At 32.8% G+C, this 22,564-nt stretch overlaps 1 protein-coding gene across 6 annotated transcripts in view; it reads left to right on the top strand.

Annotated features, from left to right (window-relative positions):
• The window catches only part of USP25 (ubiquitin specific peptidase 25), a 163,428-nt gene that overhangs the window by 128,883 nt on the left and 11,981 nt on the right, over positions 1-22,564 (top strand). For 5 of the 6 annotated variants that reach the window (XM_032176136.2, XM_032176135.2, XM_058427103.1 and 2 more), the window contains 3 exons: positions 13,418-13,596; positions 15,416-15,494; positions 19,194-19,273. In XM_032176136.2, the coding sequence (XP_032032027.1) occupies positions 13,418-13,596; positions 15,416-15,494; positions 19,194-19,273 (338 nt within the window). Of the gene's footprint in view, positions 1-13,417; positions 13,597-15,415; positions 15,495-17,094; positions 17,204-19,193; positions 19,274-22,564 lie in introns of those variants that run through there. The other variant, XM_058427102.1, reaches the window with a different exon arrangement.

Here is a 22,564-nt window from a genome sequence, read left to right as displayed (position 1 = left end):
TTGTTTACCTAAGCAAGCCTGGGCAATGGCGGGCACCCCTCCCCCAGCCTCGCTGCAGCCTTGCAGTTTGATCTCAGACTGCTGTGCTAGTAATCAGCGAGACTCTGTGGGCATAGGACCCTCTGAGCCAGGTGCGGGGCACAATCTCCTGGTGTGCCGTTTTCCAAGCCCGTTGGAAAAGCGCAGTATTAGGGTGGGACTGACCCAATTTTCCAGATGCCGTCTGTTACCCCTTTCTTTGACTAGGAAAGGGAACTCCCTGACCCCTTGCGCTTCCTGAATGAGGCAATGCCTTGCCCTGCTTCAGCTCGTGCACAGTGCGCTGCACCGACTGTCCTGCACCCACATTTGGCACTCCCTAGTGAGATGAACCCGGTACTTCAAACGGAAATGCAGAAATCACCTGTCTTCTGTGTGGCTCAGGCTGGGAGCTGTAGACCGTAGCTGTTCCTATTCAGCCATCTTGGCTCCACTCCCGAATATTTGGGTTTTTTATTCACAGTTTACACATTACCTGTTGAATTTGCTTCTATGGAATATGAATGATGAGCGCTCTTTCTTTTGCTGCTTCACATAACGCTGAGAGACACAGCTCCCATCCCCCATACACACACACACACACGTAAAATCTTGTAATTTTAATTATATCAGAATTCTGCATTTGTAATATTACTATGTATGCTATATATGATTGAGTTATAAATATTACTACTTTCTGTTTTTCCCTCAACTTTTGTTTTCCTTAAACTTAGTTGTTTTGTTTTTTGGTTTGCTTAGTTTATGTGTATTACTGATTTAGTTCAAAGCTGTCCACTGCTTGTTTAAATCTCCTCTCATTCTGCCTTTACCAGTTTTATCTTCTTGGGACATCTATTCTGGAGCTTTATGACCTGCCCCAATCTGTATTGGTTTTTCTTTTCTCCTGATCCATAACTAATAACTTGAGATCTCCTTTCACCATCATTCTGGTGATTCCCTTTGCATCCTTTCCTTTGTATATTTTCTGTATTTCATATATTTTTCTTTATTGGTTTGCTTTATGATTTTGATAGTACAGCAAGAAAGCATGGGCAAGAATCAAGTTTGTGGAAGAGGGACAGAGCATTTTCTTAAATAAGTTATGTTATATTGCAACTCTCAGCGCATAATCTAAATACTGTGGTAAATAAACTTCGGTGAATCTGAGGTAAAAATTTCCAAGTTGCTTTGGAGATTTTTGAGTCAAGTTTGACTTTTTACTCATAGCATAAGGAAATTGTGCTCTTTGTCAGATGTTAAAAATAATTACTACAGAATTTCTGTTTCTCTAACCATTCTCCTTACTATCATCATACTCCCTTTCCTGCTTTTTTTTCTGCTGGAAAAACACAAGAATAGGGGGAATGTACATTAGGAAGGAAGTAGTTTATATGTTGATATTAGCAGCCAGACTGCCTGGGCCGACTGCTTTGTAGCTTTGATTTTGGGCAAATTATTCAATCTTTGTATCTCAGTTTCCTGAGGTGTTAAATAACTAATTTATTGAGTCACTGTGAGCTTTAAATAAATTCTGTCAATGTTATGCTTTTAAAGTAGTATCTGGTTGATAGTAAATGCTCAGAATTTAGCTGTTATTGTTGTTAGTATTATCACAAAGCTTATCTTATGTGTCCAGTTCTGGTCTACATATAGTCGGAGATGAAAAATGAGAAAAATGAATGTGCCATATCTGTGTCAAGGACCTTTATTTGCTAATATAATTTTTTTAACTCATTTGTTAGAAATTGTCAGTACCATTTTGGAGTAACAAAATTAACAGTTTCATTTGGCTTAACCTAATAATTACTATCATAAAACCCTCTTTCTACCTTTTTATGTCTTTAGTGTGTGTATATGTTTATAAAATTTCTGAAGTTTGTGTACATTTTCACCTATCTGTGATATGAGTGTAACCCCTCTATGTAAACATACATCAAGTTGTTTCTAATTAATGCATGTTTTTGGTAAAGGTAGAAGCATTTGGACAACTCTAGCTGATAATATGTCGCCTTAAAAATTTTTTCATGTGAAAAATGAAAGTAATATATACAAAATGCAGTTGTATTCAGTAATATAGAGGTGTCTAAAGTAAAACTAACAATGACAGTCTCTGCCACTGCCATGGCCCTATTGTAGCCATTCTTAGCACTGTGTATCTTGTTTTTTCTTTTTGTTTATAACAATGCACATATACAGAGACTTAAAATTTTTTTAATGTAGATTTTACTGTTCATAATATTTTGTAACATATCACTCAGAAATCTATTGTGGGCTTAAAGTTTAGACAATATCACATTATCTTTACTAGCTGTCTGCATACACACATACACATGTGTACACGTGTGTGTACACACACGTACACACACGCATACACGTGTACACATGCACACGTACACACACGCACACGTGTACACACACACAGTATTCCATGCTATAGATGTATTCTCATTTCTTATATCTTACCCTCTTTATGGACATGTGTCCTATATTTTCTCCCAGTCTACCATTTCTATTTGAATTAGTTTAGAGTACCTTTTTTCTTAAACAGGTTTTAAAATAGTATATTCATTTTCCTACTTTATGGATTTTTTTTGCCATATTAAAAGATCTACTCTTACACAAAGTTATATAAATTTTCCCACTATTTACTTAAAATACTTTTCTTAGTAAATTTTTATTTTGTAAATTCAAATGCTTACTGTTTAACTCGTTAGCATTTTATTTGGGCTTTCTGCATTCTGTATTAAATGAATTTGATGTTTTTCTTTTTTGTGCTGTCTTCATCAAGTTTGCAATTAGGGTTATGTTAGCTTTGGTAAATGAGTTTGAGAGCTTTCCTGTTTTTTTAGTACTTCACCGTGTTATCTTCGGAATGATCTGTTCTGTTAGTTAGAATTCACTCGTAAGATCATACGAGCCTAGTGCCTTCTTGCAGGGTAGATCTTTTAACACATTTTCTTGGTTCATTCCACAGTTATTGGCATGTTTAAATATGCTACCTTTTTTTGATTTATTCTAATCATCATCAACGTTAAGTATTAATTCATAAAATATGTACACACCATAGAATCTAACATATGGTTGCTGCTTCTGTCTTCCTATTTCCCCACAATTAGATATAGTATGTTTAAATTTTTGTTCTTTTTCGTGTTTAGTGTATTATAGATTGAGGGAAAAGTTGTTTTGTTTTGTTTTGTTTTGTTTTGTTTTGTTTTGTTTTGTTTTGTTTGAGGCAAAGTCTCACTCTGTCGCCCAGGCTGGAGTGCAGTGGTGCGATCTTGGCTCACTGCAACCTCCGCCTCCCAGGTTCAAGCAATTCTCCTGCCTCAGCCTCCTGAGTAGCTGAGACTACAGGGGCCTGCCACCACTCCCAGCTAATTTTTGTATTTTTAGTGGAGATGGGGTTTCACCATATTGGCCAGGCTGGCCTCAAACTCCTGATCTTGTGATCTGCCCTCCTCGGCCTCCCAAAGTGCTGGGCTTGCAGACATGAGCCACCACGCCCAGCTGTGTTTTTGTTTTTTTTGATACCTCTTCTGTCCTGGCACGTCCTAAAAAAATCTTGGTCGGGTCTATTTTACATTAGCTTTTTGGCTATGAAAGAAAGCTTTTTAACTCTGCCCCTGTTTAGGTACTTCTGAATATGGATTTCCTTATGTATTATGATTAGACCAACTTTTTAATACTCTAAATGTTTGCTAGTGATAAGAATAGTGATGCCACTATCAGCCTTGTTATAAGAAACTTAGGTCTGAGTAAGTGGACTTGCTAAAGTTTAACCTCCGAATTAGGAGGTTACCAACCCAGTCATAGGAACTCTTTCAACCACAGGCCATCATCCCACATGAAAGTCTACCCTATAAGAATGCGGTATGAAAAAGTTAATAGGCAAAGTTGATCTGGAAAAAAAATGCAAGAGGATGAGACTGGGCTACACTACACTAACTTGAGTCCTTCTTCAAATTGACTTTAATGGTTAAGACTAGTTTCTACTATAGAAAATCCCCAAATAACAGTGGCTTACAGAGAGAAGATTCTGTTGTGTAAAAATGAAATTCAGAAGAAAGCAATACAAAGTTTCTAAGATAAGCAAAAATAAAAGCCAGAAGATAAAAACAAAATATTTTCAAAGTACTGGTTGCTTGTATGTATGTGTAGAGGTGGGAGGGTCATATTATAATTACAGTTATGGGATTAGTGTGAAGTTTTTTCATTTATTTTAAAAGACATTAAAATTTCTTTTTTTGTAAATATTTTGTCGGTATCAAAGTACCCTTAGAGTTTTATTGAAGTAATATTTTGGTATTATAAAAATTTTTTCTTAATAGTTGTTTCATTGCTTTATAATAATGGTGTCCCCACTTGACATAACTTTATCACCCTTTTTTGCTTTTGAAATGTCTCTTAATCACTTTGTTTATTCAATAGATATAAAAATGTTTATTAGAATATAAAACATGCTGAAAAGGACAACGCATTGAATTTTTTTGTGTATGTGATACTTTCCTTGTTTACATGGCCTTTTAAGGAATGTGAAGGGGAAGAAATATTTATCAACATGGTATTAATGAAATCTTGTTCCCTAAAGGTATACGCAGGCCTAAGTCGTCAATGCAAAAAATATACTTCTCCATGCATCTTGTTAAATTCAAGTCAGCGGTCCAACACTTCCATGCTTAGCCAAAGAAGACTCTTTTCCTCTTGGCTGTGTACATTTGTAGCCTGAGTTTTAAGTGCCACATCTTTCAAGTCAGTTACACATCCTGCCTTTAGGCTCTCAGACTTGTACTTCCAACTCTGGGTTATCACAGTGTGTGTTTACCCATGTGACCACCAACTAGGCCAAGAGGTAGAACATCAGGAGTATTCCAGAAGTACCTTTTTTCCTCCTTCCCATCACTACAGTCTGTCCATACCCAAAAGTAGCCATTATCTGGACTTCCAACAACATACGTTAGTTTTCTTGTTGGCCTTTATACACTTGGCATCTTTTACTCTAGGTCCTTTTTTGTCTGTCTGCTTTTACTCAACAGTGTGTTTGGAGCTTCATCCCTGTTATACAGTTGTCATTTCTTCCCTCTCATGGTATTTTGTTGTATAACTATAATGTTTTTCTATCCTTCTGTTGATGGACATACTAAAAAGGTATTGCCTTTTTATATGCAGGGCATGGTCCTGAATCCAGGAATGTAGCTGGGATAATGATGGACTGAGTTCCTATGTTTTATTGTCTTCTGTTGTATTCTTTAGTAAGGTTTTATAATTTTATTTCATAACAGTCTTATGTCCTTTTGTTTAATTTATTCCTAGATAATTTTTTTTTTGCCTTTATGAATAGGGTCATTTACTCATTTTCTGCTAGGGAAAGAAACATTAATTAGAGTTATTAGTATGATAAAGAACCAGTTTAATGTGGAAAAAGAACATAAAATGAGAGAACAGAGCTAGTATCTAGAGGGCTTCTTAGAAAAAGTGACGTATAAACTAGTAATACATAATCCAAAATGTAGAATGTAAGTGTTTTTCTCTCACTTCCTAATTCTCACTCCACAGTGAGCATCTATTCATTGTTTCTTGTATATCCTAGAGAGATAGATGAGACTGACTTACATTCAGGCATTCATCCTATATTTATAATTTAAATAAAAGTAGAAGTATACTCTTTCTATTTGCTTCTTTTTCTTGAGTTTATTTTTCATGTATATGTAATTATTCATATCAGGATTTGTAGATTTATCTGAGTATTTTTCCTTTGTTTCCTAGAGTTTATCAAAATTTATTTAAATATTCTCCTAGAATAGGGTGTTCATGTTACAACAAATTTGAAGAAAGTTAATACATTTCCACCCACAATAGAGGCTGATGGGAGCAATATGTCAGCACACTGATAAGTTACTCATACTCTAATTTAGGAAACTCTGTCTCCTGCTAGCTGTTACCAGCAAGGTCTCCATAGTCAAGTCCTGGGTTTAAATCCTAGCATTATCATTAGTAATTGTGACCTCAGGCAGTTTATTAAATTATCAGAACCAGTTTATTCACTTGTGTGAGGAGTTATCTTGAGAATTAAATGAGATAATTCACATGGAACTCATAAGGCAGTGTCTGTCACATAAAGAACACCTAAGTTGTTACCTAGTCTTATTAAATTTATCAGCGTTGTTGTTGTTGAATATTTGAGTTATTTTCAATATCGTGAACATTTTTGTGCATATATTATTGAACACTTATGTGAACATGGCAGAGTTGACAAGTCAAAATGCTTGCAAATTTTAAATACCAGTATTATCAAATTGCCTACATATAGTTATATTGATTTATTCTACTATTGATATTTGTCTAAAAAAACATTAAAAATGTAATCTCATATTTCAAAATGTATTTCTTTGATCTTTGTGAGGGTCAGTTTTTTTCATAAATATTTTGGCAATTGGTATTTATGTTGACTGTCATTCCTCTTTATATGTTTATTACGTTGAGTTTTTTTAGTTAAATGAACATTTGATTTTCTAAGACAATTGATTCATCTATAATTTGCAAATTTTGTGGTTTATAATTTTTTAAATTTATTTTTGTGTCTTAGTTTACACAATTTTTTAGATCTTATAAAATACAGCAACTTTTTTTATAGATTCGGGCCTGCGATCACTTAAAAAATTATGCAAAATTTTAATTCTACTACTTTCATGGTTTTATAATACTTTTTGTTTTGATTACAAGAGAAGATTTTAGCTTTCTCTGAATAGTAAAATATCCAGATAGTCTAAACATAAAATACTGACTAATGCCTCCTTTTCACGCTGACTTGACACATATACTAAATCATACCTATACTAAATCCCTTATCAGGGATTTATACTTAATCATATACTAAATCCCTACTTATAAGTAGCTCTAACTGGGTCTCTGTATTCCACTGATCTAATTTTCTGTTTTTGTACAATTCACTGAATACAAATGATCTTATTGTAGATCGTTTGTAATACACTTTCACATTTTGTTAGAAGAACACTTAGTAATTTTTGTTCTTTTATAAACAGGAAGTTTGGCAAGCCTCATTTTTCTTCTGATGATTTTTAAAATCAATTGCTACTTCCTTTCCAAATCCTTTTAGAATTATATTTATGTGTTAATTTAACATGAAGCAGATAATTTTTTTTTTTAGTATTTTGAGTCTTGCCCAAAAGGAACATGATACGCCTTTTCACTTTCATTGTCTTTTGTTGTATTCTTTAGTAAGGTTTTATAATTTTATTTCATAATAGTCTTATGTCCTTTTGTTTAATTTATTCCTAGATAATTTTTTTTACCTTTATGAATAGGGTCATTTACTTCCACTTTTTTTTTTAACCAGGTTATTGAAGGGGTAGGTAATGGGATAATTAATTAATTTAACATGTTTATGTTGTATTTAGTTAACTTTATTGAACTCTTTGTTTTCTAATGGTTTTTCATTTTATTTTCTTGATTATTTCAGCAAACTGTCTCCCAAAAATTACTTTCTATATCTTTATTTCTTATTTCATTTCTGGTTTTATTGCAGTGATCAGAAATTTTTATAACATATTCTCAATATTGAAATAATGGTAGTAGGTGCCTTTGTCTAGTTTCTCATTTTAATGAGTATGTCTCCATTGTTTTATTATTATGTATAATGTGTAGTTTTGGTTCCGCTTTATGAATTTTAAAATACTCTCAAATAAGTAGATAAGGGTTTCCAACTAAACTGATTGGTATTGAAATTTAGAAATTTTATAATATACCTATTGAGATGCTGAACACATTTCTCCTTCTTAATACTTGTAAACCCTTAATTCTTAATACTTGTAAAGGTGTTAACTTTGATCTACGTTTACAAAAATTATTGTAAACCCTTTTTGTTATCATATATTTTTTGTACGCCACACTGTTTACCGAAAGTGGGTGTGGGTGTTGGCATCTGGGTACATAGACAAAATTGATCTATAGTTTCTTTCTTTATATTTGTCAGTTTTGGATATACAAATTATATATATATAATATATCTATATTATACAGCCTTTTATAACCATTAAGGAGGCTTTCTCTTGTTTTTTTGTTTTTTGTTTTGTTTGTTTGTTTGTTTGTTTTGAGACGGAGTCTCGCTCTGTCGCCCAAGCTGGAGTGCGGTGGCACGATCTCGGCTTACTGCAAGCTCCACCTCCCGGGTTCACGCCATTCTCCTGCCTCAGCCTCCGGAGTAGTTGGGACTACAGGCCCCCGCCACCATGCCTGGCTAATTTTTTTTGTATTTTTAGTAGAGATGGGGTTTCATCGTGTTAGCCAGGATGGTCTCAATCTTCTGACCTCGTGATCTGCCCATCTCGGCCTCTCAAAGCTCTGGGATTACAGGCGTGAGCCACTGTGCCCGGCTGCTTTCTCTTGTTTTTCCGGCTCTGTGGCAATTTAGATATCACAGAAATTATCTGGTCCTTGAAGATTTGACATAACAGCCCGGCTCTAAAACATTGTGGGCTTGATATCTTTCCTGTTACCAGATTTCTAGGGCAAACTTTTAAGTTTTACAGTCTGTTCAGTTTTTCTGCCTCTGAAAGCAGTTCTGGTAGTTTATATTTTTCTAGATTATTATCTGTTGGGATACTGTAGTTTATTGACAAAGTTATATGTGTTATTCTTCAAGAAATTTTAAAACATTTTATTCTGTATTATCACCTTTCTTATTTCTACCAATGAGTTTTCTTCCCCTTTTTGGTCTTCCATCCAACATTTTAAAAGAAAAAGCCTTTGACTATCAAATTGTTACATTATATTTTATTTCTCCTACTTTATATTTTATTTTTCTAAATTCTTGAAATGTTCTCTATATTTAAATTGGATATATTGGATATATTAAATATATATTTAATATATATTAAATTGGATATATTTATATTGGATATATTAAATTGGATATATAATATATATATCTCTTTTTTATATATTATATATTAATATATAATATATCTCTGTCTATATAGAGATATATAATATATATAAAATAGATAATATATAATATATAATTATATAAAAAATATATATGTAAAATATATAATATTATATCTCTGTCTCGCTCTGTCACCTAGGCTAGAATGCAATGGCACAGTATCGGCTCACTGCAACCTTTTCCTCCCGGGTTCAAGTGATTCTCCTGCCTCAGCCTCCCAAGTAGCTGGGATTACAGGTTCCCACCACCATACCCAGCTAACTTTATTTGTTTGTTTGTTTGAGATGGAGTCTCACACTGTTGCCCAGGCTGGAGTGCAGTGGCATGATCTCAGCTCACCACAGCCTCTGCCTCCTGAGTTCAAGCAATTCTCCTGCCTCAGCCTCCTGAGTAGCTGGGATTACAGGCACCCACCACCACACCCGGCTAATCTTTCCTATTTTTTAGTAGAGACAAGGTTTCACTGTGTTGGCCAGGCTGGTCTCGAACTCCTGACTTCAGGTGATCTGCCCATCTTGGCCTCCCAAAGTGCTGGGATTACAGGTGTGAGCCACTGCGCCTGCCTGGAAATTTTTTTTGACTAACAGCCCAATAGGTTTTGATATCTGATATTCCCATATTAGTATAGTTTTTTATTTCTTTGGCTCAAGAATAATTCAGAGCCATATTTTAAATTTTCTCAGTGTTTAGCTTTGAAGATATCTCTGTTTATAATTCCTATTTGTATTACGAGTGTGGTCAGAGAATATGGCCAATATTATTTCAGTCCTCTGGAATTTGAAGTAAGTTTTCTTCATTTCTTGGCACTGTCAGTTTTTAAAAAAATAGCCCATAAGCATTTTAAAATACACATAAACTCTCTTAACCAACTTTATTTTAGAGATAAGAGCAATCAGACTTAGAAGATTATGTGCCTTATTCTATGTCACAATTATAAATGATGTATCTAGCTTTTTGAATTTTAATCTCATCAGTTTCCCATTAGATTTAACTGCCTCTGGAATATCAATGTTTATATTTTTGGTGTCCTCATATATCTATATACACTCACATATATATATATATATATATATTTGGTATTCTCATATATATATAGAGAGAGAGTTTACATAAAAAATTAAGTCCATAAGAAGTTATAAATTTAGAATATGGTTTTATAATATTATTTAGAAAAGTAGAAAAAAGTCTAGGTAGAAATTATATGCATCTTTAGAACTGAACAAGGTCTCAAAAGCGTGACTTAAACTAATTTTACTGATGGGTCATCTGTAGGTAGATGGGGAATGAATAAGAAAGGATATCACACATATGGAGAACTTAAGAAACAAAGGCATGTGTGCATTTGTGAGGAGACAACCCTAACCTAGATAGAAGGGAGATCCTTGTTGCAGGGTGATAGGAAATAAGATTGAATAAATGGCATTAAGCCTGATTAAAGGTCTAGTGAAAAAGTTAAAAAAAAAATTAAATAGCAGTTCTGTCATCTAATGACTAGTATCACATTTCATTTTGCAAATGCGTGGTGATTTCATTGCAGCGTCTGTGATAATTAACTTAAAATAATTAGCATAGACCGCCAAAAAATATGGGCAAATACAATTCTAGAACAGGATTCTGAGGAGGTAGTATGAGACAACTATAACATAATGTTAATTTACTCATAATGGCAGATTGTGTAGAACTCTGCTAAATATACTAGCATGGAACATCTGTTGTGAATTTGAATAAATATGATTCCAGTATATTTTAAAAGCCAAAAATTTCTTAAGGAAGTGTATAAAAAATAGTTAAGGAATGCATTTATGCTAGTAAAAATGTTTTTTTGTATGTTTGAAAAACAGCTTCTAGAAATTTAGAAGGTGATTTCTTAAGAAGGAAGTGTATAAAAAATAGTTAAGAAATGCATTTATGGTGGTAAAAATGTTTTCTTGTGTGATTGAAAAACAGTTCCTAGAAATTCAGAAGCGTCTTTCTACCTCTGCTGGTTTAAACACCTATATATTGAAAAATACTGTGACTTTGGCAATTTGCTTTTGAAAATTAGGAGAGTCTTAAATTCAGCAAAATCAAGAGGTGAACATATAATCTTAGAGTGTAAGAGGTTATATATTTCAGTTGTATAATAGAAATCTGCTATTTATTAAAACAGCTTCTATTTTGAAAGTAGGTAGGGGAATGATGACCATTTAGTGGAATCATTCCGTGCATGTATACCTACAATAATATTTTAAGAGACTCAGTACAAATTTGTTTTATTTTGGTCATGCTATTTTGGACTAAAGTATGATATATGAAATATTTGAATATTCTAAAAGTCTATTACAGGTTGAGCATCCCAAATCCAGAATTCAAAATCTGAAATATTGCAAAATCCAAAACATTTTGAGTGCCAACATGATACTCAAAGGACCCAAATCCAGAATTCAAAATCTGAAATATTACAAAATCCAAAACATTTTGAGTGCCAACATGATACTCAAAGGAAATGTTTATTGGAGTATCGTGGATTTTGGATTTTTGGATTCGGAATGCTCAACCAGCATAATGCAAACATTCCAAAATCTGAAAAAAATCTAAAATTGGAAATACTTCTGGTCCCAGGTATTTCAGATTAGGGATACTCAACCTGTAGCCTGTGAGAATCATTGTCTAAGGTTCATATCAACAAGAACAGTAATTGAATTGTTAATGTTTTAGATTTATTCTCAAATTCGGTATACTTTGATTATTACATATGTTCTCCCCCCTCCCCCCCGTTTTTTTTTTTTTTCCAAATTTGGATAATAGGAAGATTTTTAATGAGTTCTAAGCGAAGCTTATGTGTGCTAACTAGGCACACAGTAAGCGTTGATAATCTTAAACTGTATCATTAAAATACAGTTGATATTTATGGCTGTTATTTAGTCACATAAGAGTTTGGAATGACATATATATCCTCAAAAAAAAAGTCAGTTTTTTCAAGGGAAAAGTATTTTAGAATAATTTGTTCTCTTATTCTATTTATAATTTTATGCTGCATAGAAAGAACATATTAGCCTTCCTTTTAATGAAGTATATTACATAACTAGAATATTTCATTATTTTTTCTCCCGTCTGTAAAATACAACCATATAGATTATAACATCTAGATGTCAAAGAATTACTTAAGAAAGGCATGCATTTTTTAAATTAAAAAACCTTTTTAGTTGAATGGGTTCTTTGTAACCTTGCCTGAAGCCCAAAATGTTTATGCTTATTAGAGCTAGAGTTCACATATAAGTATAATATAAATGAATATAAAAAGCTTTATCTTAATCATGTGGTCCTCTTGTACATAGCAATATGTACAATATGTGTAAGTCTACATATTTCTGTATGGTCAGATATTTTCTAGATTTTGCTTGTGTATTAAAACATGCATTAGTATTTGTTATTTCCCATTGTTATTTGTACATTATGGGATGTTTTTGTTTATAAAGAAAAACTAAGTTTAAACCTCAAGGTAATAATAGTGATAATATATAATCATTATTATTCTTACATTAATAAAATTTACATACTGTTGAAGCAATAAGTACTTCTTTTTGTGATAATTATAACCCCGGGGCTTGATGTTGCATTCCTTATTTGTGGGCTGAATTATTCAGCTGAAAGTTAATTGCAATAATACAACTATGCATTTAAGAACAATTTTCTTTCAGATTTGAGTATTGTTGGGAGCTATATATCAACTCTAGAATTTTGGTGTTCAAACTGATGCTTAGAAAGGTAAAACAGAATGGGAAAACTACCATCTCCATCTTAACGATGTCTGTGAATAGACTTTGACTAGGCTCTGATAAATTTTACAGAATTACTCACATTGTAAGTTTACACATATTATTTTACCACTTTCATGTGTGGAAGCAAAAAGAATGTTTATATAGTAAAGGGATAAAGAAGGGCCTTTGTGGCCAGGCACATGGCTCACGCCTATAATCCCAGCACTTTGGGAGGCCGAGGCGGGCGGATGATGAGGTCAGGAGTTTGAGACCAGCCTGGCCAGCATAGTGAAACTCCATCTCTACTAAAAATACAAAAAATTTAGCTGGACAAGGTGGGGGGCGCCTGTAATCCCAGCTACTTGGGAGGCTGAGGCAGGAGAATCGCTTGAACCTTAGAGGTGGAGGTTGCAGTAAGCCGAGATCGCGCCACTGCAATCCATCTTGGGAGACAGTGCGAGACTTCATTTTTTTTTTTTTTTTTAAAGAAGGGCCTTTGTGGTCAGTTATTCAGAAAATTCTTTGAGACTATGGAACATGGGACTGTGTTCTTAGATGTACTGCCTTGTTTGTGATACTTTAAAAGCCAAAAAAAGAGAAAAGATTTAAATGCAAGAAGAATTAAACTCGTAATATTGAAGGATTTTTAGGTGTTTAAATAATTAACCAAAATTGTCATTTTCATTGCATTTTCCAGGCAATTAAGTTGGAATATGCAAGGTTGGTTAAGTTGGCCCAAGAAGACACCCCACCAGAAACCGATTATCGTTTACATCATGTAGTGGTCTACTTTATCCAGAACCAGGCACCAAAGAAAATTATCGAGAAAACATTGCTAGAACAATTTGGAGATAGAAATTTGAGTTTTGATGAAAGGTAATTTGAAAGTATAAAATTCTTATGCTCAAATTGTTCTTTTTTTTTTCCTGCAGATTACCAGGATAATTTTTTGAGTATTTATTTTATATATGCATGGGCACATATTTTAATAAATACGTAACAAAATTTGAACTCAATGCAACTAGTTACTGGAGTCTGTGGCCTTTTGAAGTTTGAACTGAAAATAACTTAGATCATTTTAATAAATTTTAATTGTGAATCAAGTAATCACTGCACTTAATACACTCAATATTTTAGAAACAAAAATGGGCTTCTCAACCTCTGTACTATATAGACAGTTTAAATTAGATAAATCTTTGTTGTTGGTGCTGTTCTGTGATTGTAGTATATTTAATAATATCCCTCGTCTCTTTGTTAGATGACAGTAGCAGCTCCCAAGTTGTGGCATACCAAAATATCTCCAGGTATTGCCAAATAACTCCTAGGGGAGCAAAATCACCCTTATTAGAGAATCACTGGAGAAAAGTTTTTAGTCTTGCAGATAAAATAATTAAACATTCTTTCACATAAAGAGGAGGCTTGGAAGGGTTGAATTAGATTCACGCAGAAATATTTTCTCTGGAAAGAGAAAATATTCTATAGAAATTTCTGTAGAATTTCTGTAGAATATAGAAAATATTCTATAGAATATTTCCAGAGAATGTTTTCTCTAGATTGTATTAGTAGTTTTATAAAGAATTATTCAGAAAGTCCTATAAAACTACTAATGTTAAAAATCACAATTTAATTAGAATGAATGACACTAGAAAATAATTTTAGGGCCCATGTGAAATTTAGAGTATTGAAAGTTATTTTCATATACAAAAATATTTATGCTGTTGCAGTTCATTGTAATTTTAATTCTGAAATGATTATCCTTTTATGAGTGTCTCAAAAATACTGAGTTAAAAGTGTGTAGCAAAGAATATGAGGGGAAGCAAAGCATCTGGATCAATCCTACCTTATTAAATATGTGTTGTGAAATGTAGGATTCTGTGCATAATACAAATAAATAGTTGTGAACAATATCTGATAGGTGGTTGAATGCTCAATGAATGTTGGCCACTACTATTTGTATTAGTAGCAGTGTGGACATCATTTATTTTGATACATATGACTGCAGAGAGTTCAGAAACAGGGTTGTTGTGACCCTCGTTATCTGTGCTATCAGTGTACTGAGTTCCATTGGATCTATGCTGTTTAATTTGGAGAAGATATTAATGGAGTAATTACACTGACTTTTCAGTCTTTTGCAGTTATCTGACTACAACTAGTTAATCTGTTTTGATAACCTGACTTGTGCTTGAAATATAGAGTTATGCACATGTGAATAAATATATTTCGTGAGGATTTCTTTATCACTGATTCTGATCATAAAATCCACTGGAATGTTTCCATTTTTACCTGAGATGATAGGCACGTTTTAGACTCTTTCTTTTTAGTATTTAAGAATAAATAATACCATGTGGGGGGAAAAGAAGATGCAGTGTCTCTTGAGCTTGCTTAATAGATGCACATTATTTTTAAAAAGTTTCATTTTCTTCCTATGCAAACTGTTAATTAGAATGTAATTTAAAAGCCATATATCAATACAACACAGTAAATTTGAATTAGAATTATTGCTGCTGTCTTCTTTGTAATTCCCCAACATTGGTCCCAAAAATGTTTTTCACTTAAGGTTATTTAGGAGTTGTTTCTATACAAAAGTACTGCTGTTTTTGCTCAGTGTTTATGGATTTTGCTTTCGATTTACAAATATATATATATACACACACACATACACACACGCGCATATGTATGTGTTTTTTTTTTTAAGGTGTCACAACATAATGAAAGTTGCTCAAGCCAAACTGGAAATGATAAAACCTGAAGAAGTAAACTTGGAACAATATGAGGTAATGTACTTTCTTAGAGGTTAAACTACAGATTTGGGGATTCTGTAGTTCACTGATATTCCTTTCATTTCAACCCAACAGAAGTTGAATTTGTTATGAATGATGAGTAAAAAATTAAGTTTCCAAGTCAATGCTCAAGTAATTAATAATTTTATATGTGATTTTAGGATTAACATGATATGATAGCATGTAGACCAAAAAGTGTAAAATCAAAAAAGGAAGATTTTTGGTTTTCTGTTTCAGTACTAATTCTCAAGTACTTTTTAAATGAACTTTTCTAGCTTAAAAACAAAGTAACAAATACATTTTTAATTTTGAAATCAACTTAGAAATTGCTGTTACATAATATCAACAAGTAATATTTGTCAAGACCCTACTATATGCCAGGCATTTGTCTAAGCCCTCTACATATATTAACTGATTTAATTCAGACAGTAACACTGTGAGATAGGTAGTGTTCTTATTCCCATTTGACACACACGAGAAAATAAAGCATAGAGCAGTGAAGTAACCTGCCTAAGGTTTTCACAGCCACAAGTTTACAGCTTGGCTAATAGAATCTACATTCTTAACTGTTACACTACACTGTGCAACTGTACCCTGTGGGCTATATTTTTTCCTTCACTTTGATTCATCAGATGTATTTTGGGGAAGTTAGAGATTCATTTTAGTCCCTATATGCGATATATATTTGTCATTGTGAGACAGTGTTGTGTGTGAGAGAGCACTTACATAGGTACTTGTACATGTGCTTGTGGGATTTTTTTGTGCACAAAATTCTTTTTGTCAACTTTGGCTTTAAAATATTCTTTATTTTAATTGATGAATTCATACACCTAGTATTCACGTTTTTAAATTTAATTTTACGCATTGTCTTTTTAATTTATAAGTCTAGTAAACTTTAAGTTGTTTTCTTGGGTGCCTTTGCTTAATATTTAGTTCCATTTACAAACTTAATTATGGTACTTTAGATTCCCTAAACAATTAGTGTAATTCACTACACAAACAGGGAAGAGGAAAGAGAAAGAAAACACTCATTATTGATGAAAACCTTAGCTAGTTTGGCATATAAGGTAACTACCTTAATTCACTAAAGAGTGTCTCTAAAAACAAAAATAAGAAATAATAAAACTGCAGCAAATATATAGAATTGTGAGCATTGAAAGCTTAAAATTTTTGTTGTCAAAAACAAGGCAACGAAAATAAGCGAAAAGTAAAATATTGGAAAAGAAGAAACAAAGACATCATTATTTGTAGTTTTTTTTTTTACCTTGAAATTCAAATAAAATCTACAACTGATTTATTAGAACTAGTAAGACAGCTTTGCAGCATGCAAACTTGTGTCAGATATCAATTTTATTCCCTTTTGCCAGTAAAAAAAAATAAAGTATAAAAGCGAGACCATTTACGATAGTATCTGAAACTATGGAGTATATGGAAATAAATTTAACAAAAGGTGTGTGTGACTTCGGTGGGGAAAATTATTAAACTTATTGGGAGACATTAACAAAGACCTAAATAAATGGGCATATGGTATTTGGAAAACTTGATATTATTAATATATAGATATCGCTTTTCCCCAAATACTTTATAAATTCAGTGCAGGCCATATGAAAATTCTAGCAAGATGTTATGGAGCTTGATAAGCCAACTGAAAAATGTTACGGAAATGCAGAGATCCCAGTCCACCTCCCATCTTTGACAAGCAAGTTAGTGAACAGTAGAAAGACTTTTTAATAAATGGTTCTGGGAAATAAATAAAATTTGATTTCTTCTTTATTCCATATGCAAAAGTTCATTTCAATTGTGAAAGACTCCTATGTAAAGCTGTTTAGAAGTCAACATAGGTAGAAGCCCAAAGACATTCATTTATCCATAAGGGCACTCACTGACCAGATATTTTTGACCAGGATATGTAATCTAGAGCCAGAGAAATTCAAAATTTGTTTTCTCTTGACCCTGAGGAGCAAGTCAAGTCATCTTTTAGCTAATAATGACTCCAAATCTGTGCCCTTCAGCTTGATTGAGAGATCTTCCCTTGTCCCCAAGATTCGTGTTCATGGGACTTGATTTTTAATTGTGACTTGATTCTGCAATGCGTCCTTCAGTTTGCTTCAATGGATTGGACTCATTATATTTTTATTCATAAATCTTCTCATATTCTAACTGCAGGGCCATTAAATCATACAAGTATTTAAATGACTTGATTTTAGATTCTGCATATTCCTCATATCTTTGTCTTGCTCTAAGTTCAGGGTTCAGTAAACCATAGCCTGCAGACCAGCTTACCACCTGTTTTTGTAAATAAACTTTTATTGGAACATGGCCATTTGTATACATATTGTTTGTGGATACTTTCACACTGCAGTTACAGAATTGAGTAACTGAAGAAGATGAGGCTTGCAAAGTCTAAAACGTTATCTGGCCTTTTACAGAAAAAGTTTGCCTGCTCACAACTTCTAAGGCAATTCTAATGACAACAAGGAATGACAGTTTGAATACCTTCCCCAGAAAAGCTAACTTCATACTTGCAGGACAAGTTTTACCCTTTTTGTTATTAAGATCTACTAGTAGCATGAAAATTATGTCTTGAAAATTAAAATTAAGACTGGATGTGGTGGCTCATGCTTATAATCCCAGTACTTTTGGAAATCAAGGCACAGGGAGTTGTTTGAGGCCAGGAATTTGAGACCAGCCTGGCCAACACAGCAAGACCCTGTCTATACAAAACAGATTAAATAATTAACTGGAACTGGGAGCGTGCACCTGTAATTCAGGCTACTTGGGAGACAGAGGTAGGAGGATTGCTGGAGCCCAGAAGGTCAAGTCTGCAGTTAGCTGTGATCGTGCCACTGCTCTGCAGACTGGGCAACTGAGTGAGACCCTTTCTCCAAAAAGAAAAAAAAAGTTTATATATTCAAGGAGAATATCGTTGGCTAATAACTTGACTATATTTCTTATTTTTGTTTATAATGTTTATATAAAAGCCTTAACACTTTTGTTATCAGTATTCTTTTTCCAATTTATCCTACACTGAATTTCAGTTATTCTTCTTGAGTCAATTATTATAAAGTAAGCTAAGAAAATCTTGACTTTGGTATCACCTTGGAATTATTTAGTCCTATTACATGCCCTATAGTTGTTTTGGGAGTGGGGAGGGGCATCGAAATGTGAACTGCAGCTATTCTTTTACCAGATCTCATGTAAATAAAGTATTCGCTTACACACTTAAAGTCAAATTTACCACACATTTGCGAAGTTAAAAGGTTAAATAAATCTAACTTTTTTTTAGTTTCTTAAAATTATGTATCAAGTGTCCAAGCCTTGATTTATACTCAGCATAATTTCATTTTCTTCCATCAGTTGATGTAGATATAATAATAGTTCAATAATATGATTTTATACTGATGAATTTTTGAGATGACCTGATTATCATGCCTTTATATTTCTGTTATCTGCTAGTAAAATCTTTATTGTTTAATTTCATATCCATGCCTAATAATTTTTAGATTTAATGTTATATTAATAAATAGTCTTGTGTGCCAGAAAGTAAAGTCTTTAGTTCTGATGTATCTTCATTTTGAACTCTTTATTTCTATTAATTCAAATAGTAGCACAACAGTGCACTACTTTTTGTACAGTTTCATAGTACTTTTAAAATCTTACTCTGAACATTTTTAATGTTTTTTTCACCTACAGGAGTGGCATCAGGATTATAGGAAATTCAGGGAAACAACTATGTATCTCATAATTGGGCTAGAAAATTTTCAAAGAGAAAGGTAAGGCAAAGTGGACAAATATGAAAAGAGCATAATTTTTGCACTTAATTCTATTCAGGTGTGACCTCATCCATGGAAAAGATTTTGTTCACACTCTATATTTTTTTTTTTTTTGAGACGGAGTCTCGCTCTGTCGCCCAGGCTGGAGTGCAGTGGCGCAATCTCGGCTCACTGCAAGCTCCGCCTCCCGGGTTCACGCCATTCTCCTGCCTCAGCCCCTCCGAGTAGCTGGGACTACAGGCGCCCGCCACCACGCCCGGCTAATTTTTTGTATTTTTAGTAGGGACGGGGTTTCACTGTGGTCTCGATCTCCTGACCTCGTGATTCGCCCGCCTCGGCCTCCCAAAGTGCTGGGATTACAAGCGTGAGCCACCGCGCCCGGCCCACACTCTATATTTTTAATAAATGTTTTATTTTAGATCAGTTTTAAGTTTACAGAAAAATTGCAAAGTTGATATAGAGACTTCCCATATACCACACATAAAATATATTTTCCATTTAAAACTCTGTAAGGTTGGCATTAGTGTCTGCGTTTATCAGCTCTCAAACACTACCCTTGAAGCTGAGTCTGATCTTGATATCAAGTCAGAGATAGTGTTTGCAGTCTGTCTTTGTGAACTTTCAGGTTCTTTAAAATGTGTAGCTGTAGAAAATTTTTGAGTACTGTGACTTTAAACAAATTTTGGATTAATTTTTATTTAAATTAAAGATAGTCTTAAAGGAATATCTGCTTATTTAATTATACTATTATTTTAATTGTTATTAAGAAAGGATACATTTTGCTTTACTTACATTTTAGATTCACTAGTTGGCATATATTTCTCCACATATTTCTTAATGCGTGTTGTTTAACATTAACTTGACTAGTGATTGTTTTTTGAGAAAATGCTTTATTTTCAATGCAGTGTATATTGCAGCCAAGTAAAAGGGATACTGAATTTTTCCTTTCTTTTTTGTTTTATGAAATGTAAGAAGCTCCCACTTAGGTAATGATGCTTCTTTTTCAAAACAAGAAGCGAAGATCAGTGTTTAATTCTGGAGCTATACTGTCCAACATAGTGGCCACCTGGCAACTTAAATAACTAAAACTTTTAAAACCAAACTTCAGTTCATTGGTTACACCAGCCACATTTCAGTAGTTCAGTAGCCTCATGTGGTTAGTGGCCTCTATTTTTAGCCAGCACAGAACATTTCCATAATCACAGAAATTTCTATTGGACAGTACTATTCTAGAGGACAGTACTTTCATTTTTATATTAATAGTTATCAAAATTTTTAAAGTTATCACGCAAAAGGAAAAATTAATGTTTTACTTGACAATTTATCTTAAGTACTTAAGTACAAATTATTTAAAGTCCTAGTCATTGTGCTATTTATAAGATAATTTCACTTTAGTCATTGATGTAGAAAACTTACTTTGGTCGATACCTCCAATTTATGAGTAATGTCAATCAAGATTTTATTTCTTTAATAGGAATATTCAAATGTAGTATTAGAATTTGTATTTGTGCTGATTTGAGAAAAATAATATGATTGTATAATTCAATAGAGTGAGATATAAAAAAGCATTTCAGTGTTACAGATAAAGAAATGAGACTTCACAGAGATGTGGTAACTTTGTTAAGGTCACACAGCTAACTAGGAAAAGAAAAATTAAAATAGAGACCTCGTATTCTTGTATAATTTAATGAAATCATGTAAGTACAAAATGTATTCTTTTATCGCAATAAGAATTAAAATGATGAAACTGTCACTTTGTACCTATCTGGATAGCTTCTGTATTAGTTGTTCCCAGTTAACATACATTAAAGGAATTTGAGATATAACTTGGAAATATGTTTAAATATTATAATTTGCTTGTCAGTTTTCAAATACATACTTATTCAGAAAGTTAATATTCTAGTATAGTAAATACTTATCAAATTAGAAGGATTAATTAGAAAATCAATAATGGTGACAGATACTACTTATGGAATATCTTTTAAAGAAATATTGGTGTGTGTGCGACTGTGATCCCAGCTACTCAGGAGGCTGAGGCAGGAGAATCACTTGAACCCGGGAGGTGGAGGTTGTAGTGAGCCAAGATCACGCCACTGCACTCCAGCCTGGGCGACAGAGCGAGACACTGTCTCAAAAAAAAAAAAAAAAAAAAAAAAGAAAGAAAGAAATACTGGTTTGTTTTTTGTTTTTTGTTTTTTTTACTTTAAATCTTTAAATACAGCAGTTATTGTAGCTAGCTAGCTGTTTGTAAAATATTGCCAAAAGGTTCTGTCAAAATTGTTTTTAATGAAAATGTAAACATTTAAAGCCTTGAGTGAAATACTTACTGATGGACCCTTGTGAATCCTGAGAACAGTGAAGTGAAATCATGGTTGCAAGAACCGTAATTTTATAGAGTGTACCAGGCTACATGATCTTATTTTATCTTAGATAAGAATATGGTAATTGGACTGCTAAATCTTACTCTAAGTTTATTTGAATATACATTCGTAAGCACTTTAAAGTTTGATCATATATGGAACATTTTGCGAACCTCAGTAGAGAATTGGAACAAGGTCATGGTTTCAGAGCAATTCTCAAAGAGGTGACTCAGGTCTAGAAAGCCAGATGTCAATGTCATTCAGGAGAGATCTTCTTAACAAGAAACTCAGTAGCTATAAAGGAAAAGATAGATGTGCTAGTTACTTATTAATTAACGAACTACTACAACTTAATGTTGTAAAACAACTTTTAATATTATCACTTCCTTCATTTTTCATAAATAAAATCTTTAGCTGAGAATATGTTTATTAACCTAATAGCATTTCAAAATAAAATGTTATATTTAATCTCAAAAACAAATTCCTAGAAAGCCATTTTCAAAAAATGTTTAAAATAGACTTAGTTATCATGACACCTTCAGGTGTGTAATTTGATTTGCCATGAAGGTATACATTAATTTTTAAATAATTTTACGTTTAACATTTGGGACGTGGAATGGATTTATTTTGTATCTAAGTACGTGAATTAAGTAATAAACAGTAATTATTGGCAGGAGAGTCTAGAGTTTAAAATTGTGTTTCTTTATAATATTTCATTTTTTAAACTATTATATTTTTCCATATTAATCTGTGAAAAAATATGTTAATTATTGAAAAACTGACACAAAGGAAATATTTTAAAATAGTATTTTTTATTTCAGTTATACAAATACTTGGCTAGATATAGTTTTTCTTTTGACATGTTACAAGGATAGTTTGGAGGTAAAAGTAATTCTTTATTAAATATTTTTTTCTTCCATTTTTGTTTTGT

This window comes from Hylobates moloch, unplaced genomic scaffold, assembly GCF_009828535.3.
Source record: "Hylobates moloch isolate HMO894 unplaced genomic scaffold, HMol_V3 SCAFFOLD_14, whole genome shotgun sequence".
Lineage (NCBI taxonomy): Eukaryota > Metazoa > Chordata > Mammalia > Primates > Hylobatidae > Hylobates > Hylobates moloch.
This window is presented reverse-complemented; position numbering and strand designations above follow the sequence as displayed.